Genomic DNA, 7,756 nt, shown 5'->3' with positions numbered 1-7,756 from the left:
ATTTCCAATGTAAACTTATATAATTCATACTAATAATAAAACAATTTTATGTTACTTTAAATATATTAAAAAAATATTTTTATTATTTATTTTTATAAAAATCATTGGAAAATGATTAATAACCGCTTTACAATATAACATTAAATATTACATAAAGAGATCGTGTGAAAGGTGTAATTGTGTAGGATCCAACCTAGATGAATACGGACATCAATAATAATCTCATAATATAAATTATTTATTATACACCACTTCACACAGCATTTAATACTACACTAACATTGAAATAAATAAGGTTTACCCACTCCACAATTAAGATACCTTATGGAAAAAAGGAAATGGAGGAAATGAATTGAGTGACATGGCCTGAACGTATAAAGAGAGAGGGATGGTAAAAGCAATTGAAAGCAGATATTTCTGCCCGCGGGAAAACAACACGGCGGGAGTCAGGCTCGCGTTCGCGGTGTCGGTGGACATGGCCCGAACGTTCCGGCAACTTGACGGGAGATCTAAAGATCAAAGTTGTTTTTCTCACTTACCGGAAAGCGACAGCTCACCAAGGCGGAGGGGTCAACATTAAAGAGTGATAAAACCAAACCCCGAGGGTGGAGTGTACGTCAGCATTTATGATTTGTGTGGCCCCGCGTACAGGCTGTCGGAAATAGAGCGTCGGTCGTCTGAGAACAGTTGGCGGATTCCAAACCCGGATTCAAGCAGATTTGATAAACCCCCGGTACCCACCCACCTTCCTCCCGTCAATACAGGGTAAAGAAGAGCTGCGGATTAGTGTTGTGTTGTGTTGTGTGCGGCCAGTGGTTCAGGCAGCCATCAGCCAGCCAGCCAACCATCCAATTTGTGCTCATCTACAGTACGCGGTGTGAGATCGTATTTCCAACTTTTCTTCGACTTTATATCACAGATCTGCCACTATCTATCGGCCAAAGTGTTTAGACCATGGATTACCAGAGCCCGAGATCGATTCTCTCTGTCACGCTTCTGGTTCTGTTCATTGCGGCCTCCAATGCCGCAGCGTTGCAGAAAGTTGGGTTGCTATCGAATTCTTCTAATTCTCAGGTAGCTATTAGCTCCAATTCGGTGCTCGTGGCTTTGCTGGACTCCCATTACACCGAGCTGGCGGAGCTAGTCGAGAAAGCGTTGCTCCTCCAGACCCTGGAAGAGGTCGTTGGTAGCAACAATGTCACGATCTTCGCCCCCCAGAATGATATTCTGGAGCGAAAGCTGGATCCGGAGTTCAAGCGTTTCTTGCACGAACCGGGGAATCTGAAGGCCCTGCAGAAGTTGCTCATGTTCCACGTGGTTCCTCGGAGAATCGTTGCCGAGGAATGGAGCAACGGTACCCATGAGTCTCTGGCCAAAGACCCGCTGAAGCTCTCGATGAAGGGGGGGAAAAGGACCATCGATCTGGCCTCCGTTGCCCACCCCAATGCTGTCGTCAGGCCCGACGGTGTCATCCACGGGATCGACAGAATGCTGATACCCAAGAGCGTACAGGACGATTTTAATAAATGGAGAAGCGGCGTTACTCTGGCCGTTATGCCAGAAGGGGCTCCGGTTCTGGAAACCAGTAAGAAATTGGCAAAATCAGTTCACCCTTCGTCTCTTTCTGCCAAATCTCCGCCCATTCACTCAATCTACTACGCCCTGGCACCGGCTCCGTCCCTGGCACCGGCGCCCGCTCCGGGGCCCTCTTCTGGCCACTACTGGTTCGATGGTGAAAGCCAAGTGAAGGATTTCATCCGCACATTGGTGCTCTACGGTGGCTACAATGAAATGGCGGACATTATGGTAAATCTCACATCTCTGGCCTCCGAGCTCGCGAAGCTCGTCTCCGAGGGCTATAAAGTCACGATCCTCGCGCCCAATGATGAGGCCATGGCCAAGCTCACAACAGAGCAGCTCAGTGAGCCCAGAGCCCCGGAAAATATACTGTATTACCACATTATTACCGACTATCAGACCGAGGAGAGCATGTATAATGCCGTGAGGAGGTTCGGGAAGATGAAGTATGATACGCTCAGGATTCCCCACAAGATAACTTCTCAGGAAGCAGACGGGACTGTGGTGTTCGGAGAGGGGGAAGAGGCTGCGCATTTGTTAGATCATGATCTGTATGTGGATGGCAGGATTTCAGTCCAGGGGATTGATAGAGTTCTGTTTCCCCCAAAACCACAGGTCGCCAAGACCGTCAAGACAAAGGGAAGAAAGCTTGGAGAAGAAGAGGAAGAGGAGGAAGATGTAGTTAACGAGTCAAAGCCTGCTAGAGGTATGTCTGCCTTCCACATTGTTAGTTGGTTTTGATTCAGAGTTGTTTTTTATAACTATTTCACGAATACATGCATTTACAGTTGGTCTGCTGTTTTCTGAGATCTAAACAAATCTGGAAGCTGTGAGTCCCTGGTTTCATGATTTATCCTATAAGATTTAACCATTATCAACCATTTTGAGTTTAGTTCCTCTGTAATTCATTGCTAAACATTTCAGTCTCATACCTTGTGATTTGTATTATGTCATGCTTGAGGGGTCTGTATTTGGGCCATATCCTGGTCAGGTGTCATGTTCTATGGTTTTTTTTTTTTTTTTTTTTTTTTAATTTTGGTTCATGGCCAATCATTTCATGTCATGTCTTGTGGTTAGCCTCAGTGTCTTGCTTTATGGATTGTTTCTGGCCCATTCCCTGTTTCAGTTTTATATCTTCTGCTTGCCTTTGATTCACGGCCAACTGGTTTAATGCTATTCCTTATTGTTGGCAAACCATTTTATGGATCATTTTAACTTTTGTGGTTAACATAATGTTACCACTATCTTATGAGTGACAGATCCCCTTTGTTGACTTTCATGCCCCGTTACTGGTTCTTCATCTTCTGATGTATCGACATATCTTTTACACGGTCATTTTTCTTTTTCTTTAATGACCCACCTTTGTTCGGTAGCTATCTGACCAGTTGTTTTCCACTAATGCCTTAAAAGATCCCCCCACCTTTGTTGTTCTGTAGCTATCAAACCAGTCGATTTCCACTAATGCCTTAAATGATCCCACCACCTTTGTTGTTCTGTAGCTATCAAACCAGTTGTTTTCCACTAATGCTCTCAATGATCCCACCATTATTGTTATAAGACCAGTTGTTTTCCACGGAGTAGTACCTGGAAAATGTCTCTTCACGGTAATCCTATTGTTTTGGGCTTGCAAAATCTGTAATTTATAGTATTTTAATATTGGTTTTTAAGTTAGAAATTGATTTACCACTATCAAAAGCCCAAATAAATAAATTCCGTTTCACCAATGTAACTCAGATCTCTCAAAATTTTGTGGCCCATTTTCTAGAAGGCCAAATAAATTCTGTTTGAAAAATGTAACCAAGATTTCTCAAAAGTTTTACCCAATTTTCCAAAATTTCCACCTAACCCAACATTTTCCGGGTAAAATTGTGGGCTAGTTAGACTACGGGGTTTTCCCCTAATGGCTTAAATGATCCCACCATTATTGTTCTGCAGCTACTACGAAACAGCTGGTTCATCTCTGGCCACAGATAGATAGGATTACAGTTTTATCTGTGTATTGGTCAGTCGCCTATTTGGGTGCGCTTGCTAATCTCTTTATCATGATTGGTGTGGGTGTGCAGGACGTTGGTTGACAGAAGCTGTATGTGGGCTGTTTCCGATTCTAATGCCCAGCTGTCAATAATTGTTTATACATTAAAGTAAGAATTTCTTCTTTCTCCTGATATGACTACATTTATCTGACTGTTGGACTTATTCTCTTATTTACAGTTGCAAAATTCCCAACTTTTTTAAGATAAGATCTGATCCTGTTATTTTCCATTGCAGGTATGTTGAGCAAATTCCTTTCATGGTTGGGATTATTTACGTCTTTGTCCCAAGCACGTAAATAAAAACTATTCTATTCTTTTCTATTATGATGATGATATATGTGCCAAACTGAGAGGAGATCTGGAGATGGAGGACTATCTATTGCGGGCCATAGCCATAGACCTTGAATACATCGACGAAGGATATGTTGCAGCAGCAGAGCAGCATACCATGAACGATATTCATGTGTAATACTTTGTAATAGCGAAACGTACTAGTGCGTTTTATTTTCAATTAAAATTAGTAGAAGGACTGGAGTTGGATCACTATAGCCAGATGATTGTTACATTTAATATTTTGTTGGATTCCTGAAGTGAGAATCGTTACATAAAGCAGGAATTCTTTCCTGTGGAGTCACTTCTTCCTCTTCGGTCATGCTCAAAGACAAGTCTTTGGCGCTGTAATAAAATGGGAAAAAAATCATGTTAATATGTAATTAATTCCGATTCTTTTCTAATAATGGTGATCAGAATTTTGTGAGTGGTCTTCTTGGTGGTTTATTATTAGCTAGATGAACCTGGCATTGGTATTTGATGTCTTTTTTAAGAAATAAAAAAAATTATTTTAATCTGCACCGAGTTAAAGAGCACCGAGTTAAAGATAGTTTATGATAGTTTATGGTACAAATTGTTTTTCTTTCATTTGAATGATGTATTTGGCTTTTTTCGTAAACTTCTTACAATATAATGATATAATGTTAAATTTAATTTTAACCTGGCATTGGTATTTGATGTCTTTTTCAAGAAATAAAAATTTTTATTTTAATTTACATTTATGATACAAATTATTTTTCCTCATTTAATTGATGTATTTGGCTTTTTTTTTCTTAAACTTCTAATTTTTGATTTCAAATTTTTGTGATCCATCTTATTTGAAAAATTATTCTCCCAAATTAATTACACTTAGGTTTTGTTTTTTGTTTTTTTAAATGTTTCCACCTAAACCAAAGTCTTCTTTTAATTAAAAGCCTGCTTAATATTTCTAACAACGCTAAATATTTATAATTGCAAGGTTGATGAGAATAATTTTTTGTGGACACGGGGATGGGTATCAAAGAATTTTCTCTTCTTCATGCACAATTACAATTATGTTGTTGCAGGGTCCACCTTTAAGCTTTAGAAAAATTACATTTAAAATAATAAGGCGTGGGTTGGGTACAAAAATTTAATTAAAAAAGTGGCCAGTATAATTACATTTAGAATAATAAGGCGTGCGTTGGCGACAAAAATTTAATAAAATAAGTGGCCAATTTTAATACGTGCTTGCTGTCATTGGAATCTTGCGAGAGCCACCCTCGTGACTCTCGACGTTCATTTGTACGAGGCTTGAGTCAGCATGTTAGCTTTCGAGGAGATTTGATATAATTTAATTTTGTTTTTTATTAATAAAAATGAAATACTCGATTTTTATGTTTGAAATTTGGTTTAATAATTTTCATTTAAATTATAATTTTAAATTAAAAGTTTATTATATTAGTGTAAAAATAAATTTAATATTTTAAATTTTATTATAATTATATTAATATGAAATTTAATTTAATAATTTTAGTTGAAATTATAATTCTAAATTAAAAGTTTATTATTTTAGTGTAAAAATAAATATAAAATAGATTTAATATTTTAAATTTTATTATAATTATATTATGTGATATTAATATGTAAAATTTTAAAAATTAATATGTAATATTTACATAATTTTTTCAAAATAGTTTAGTGTTTGTTATATTATTTTTAATATATATTTTATTTAAATTATAATCAAAATAACTTATTATAGAAAATAATTTATAAGCAAATCTTAAAATGATATTTTCCCATTAATAATGTTGAATAAATTTTAATGTGTCAATAAAGGGTTTTTTTGCCTTTTTTATGCTGAAAAATATAATTAATTAATAAATTTTAAAAAATAAAACAGATAATTCATTTTAATTATAGAAAATAATTTACAAAATGTTGAATAAGTTTTGATGTGTCAATAAAGTCTTTTTTTTTTTTTCCTTTTTTTATGATGATAATGGTGATGATTAACGACCACTAAGGCCAATAGATCAACTTTAAGAAATTAATCCTAAACAATTCCCTTGGAACATAAGGAGCAAACACATTATGTTTAGGTTATTGTACCAAAGAATGTGGATGCCATCCACATTTAAGTTTTAAATAAATATTAAAAAAAGTGTAATTTGCTTTTCCATTTTGTACTACTAGAATTATGAAAAAATAATTTAAAGAATAATATGTACTTATAAATTCACAAAAACTCTACTTAAAAAAGTGAACCACAATGCTTTTCAACCTTATACAATCATGGAGAAAAAATCTATTGAGACAATCATGTGGAAACAATTCACCTAAATAGCGAGAAATAACGTGATTTTTTAAGAAAAAATATTTATTTATTTGAAATGTTAATATGGTAACTTAAAAAAGGTGATATCCAATTGAGTGTTTGCCTTATAGCTTAAAGGAGATATCTACTTGCAACATTAATGGAATGTCGAAGGGAATTCGAGAATAGATATGTAGGATGAAGGAAGGAGATTGTGGAGTTGTAAATTAACCTATTATCTTGGTTATTTAACTTTTGAAACAAGGAAAGCAATGGTAATGCAGAAAGGGGAACATTGAAGAGAATGGAGGATGAATATTAGAACTAGGCATTAAGAAGGTTGCGATTATTTGTTGCATTGTAGGAAATGATTACAAAGCTCTTCTTGAGGTAGGAGTTCATTGTCAAACCATTAATATCAATTATTGATGGTGATCTTCACTTGAATTGTGTGGATATTTGGGGATTGCAATGCTGCTTATGTTAATTGGGTGGCATGTACATTCATTGGTATAACATATGAAACATAATGTGTTTACTCATGTTCCAAGGGAACCATTTAGATCTAAATACTCATTAAAAGGAACACACCAATGCCAACCCTGTGCATGTCTACCAAATTTCTTCCTCCAAACTTAACTTTAACATTGTTGGTTTGGGGAAATAATAATGTTAAAATTCTAAATTGGAAAGAGATTTGATATGGATGGATGGAGAGAAAAGCTCATATTACATCTTTAAAAGGGAGTGATCTCCTTTGATTTAATTTTCTAGAATGAGGGAGTAATATGCATACAAGTGTGACACAACATATGTTGCATGGATGAATTTAGTGGGATTTTCATGCCTTCCTCCGTTGTACGCCTTTGTTGGGTTGAATTCAACAAAGATGCCATTCTTTTCTTTGTTTGTAAATTATATAAACCTTTAAAATAACCCAAGCCATTATGAAAACACTTGTGATACTAATGATATGAGGTAGATTACCTTCTTTCATTCAACATTTGTAGGACCCAAACTTTCACTAACTTCGTATGGGCCAAGGGTAGGACTTAATGATTTTTGACTTCAAGTTCTTGTTGATCTTTTCCCTTTTAGAAAATGGAGGTCAAAGATAACCTTGTACTATTTGTTTTGAAGGCCCTAAAGCGCATATCACTATTGGGCAGCGGCTAACCAGCCTGCCATAGGGCATTAAATGCCCGAGGAGATGCAGGCTGGATAGCCCGCTAACACGCAAATTCCGAAACTGGGCACTAAATAAGAAATGGGAATTTGCGTGTTAGCGGGCTATCCAGCCTGCATCTCCCCGGGCATTTAATGCCCTATGGCAGGCTGGTTAGCCATTGCCATTGTCATATGGTCATGAGCTTATGGTTTTGTTGTAGATTATGATCGTCTTTGAAGAAAACAATGGTGCTATAAGTGTTAACGGGCTTCAACAGAGGCTAAAACCATTGGTTTGTGAGAATTACACATTAAGGGTTCATGGATGTTGATGAAGGACGCTGATGGGGTGTAGGATAAATGTAGATGA

At 36.5% G+C, this 7,756-nt stretch overlaps 1 protein-coding gene across 1 annotated transcript; it reads left to right on the top strand.

Moving 5' to 3' along the window:
- The first annotated feature begins 775 nt into the window (after nt 1-775).
- On the top strand, nt 776-4,376 carry LOC149230101 (fasciclin-like arabinogalactan protein 17). The gene is made up of 3 exons (XM_089378846.1): nt 776-2,284; nt 3,642-3,719; nt 3,847-4,376. The coding sequence occupies exons 1-2, from the start codon at nt 955-957 to the stop codon at nt 3,701-3,703; spliced, it is 1,392 nt and encodes a 463-aa protein (XP_089234972.1). The 5' UTR covers nt 776-954; the 3' UTR covers nt 3,704-3,719; nt 3,847-4,376.
- The last annotated feature ends 3,380 nt before the right edge of the window (nt 4,377-7,756 follow it).

Source organism: Pinus tabuliformis, chromosome J (assembly GCF_031772625.1).
Source record: "Pinus tabuliformis cultivar Carrire ecotype Pingquan chromosome J, CPIR1, whole genome shotgun sequence".
NCBI lineage: Eukaryota > Viridiplantae > Streptophyta > Pinopsida > Pinales > Pinaceae > Pinus > Pinus tabuliformis.
This window is presented reverse-complemented; position numbering and strand designations above follow the sequence as displayed.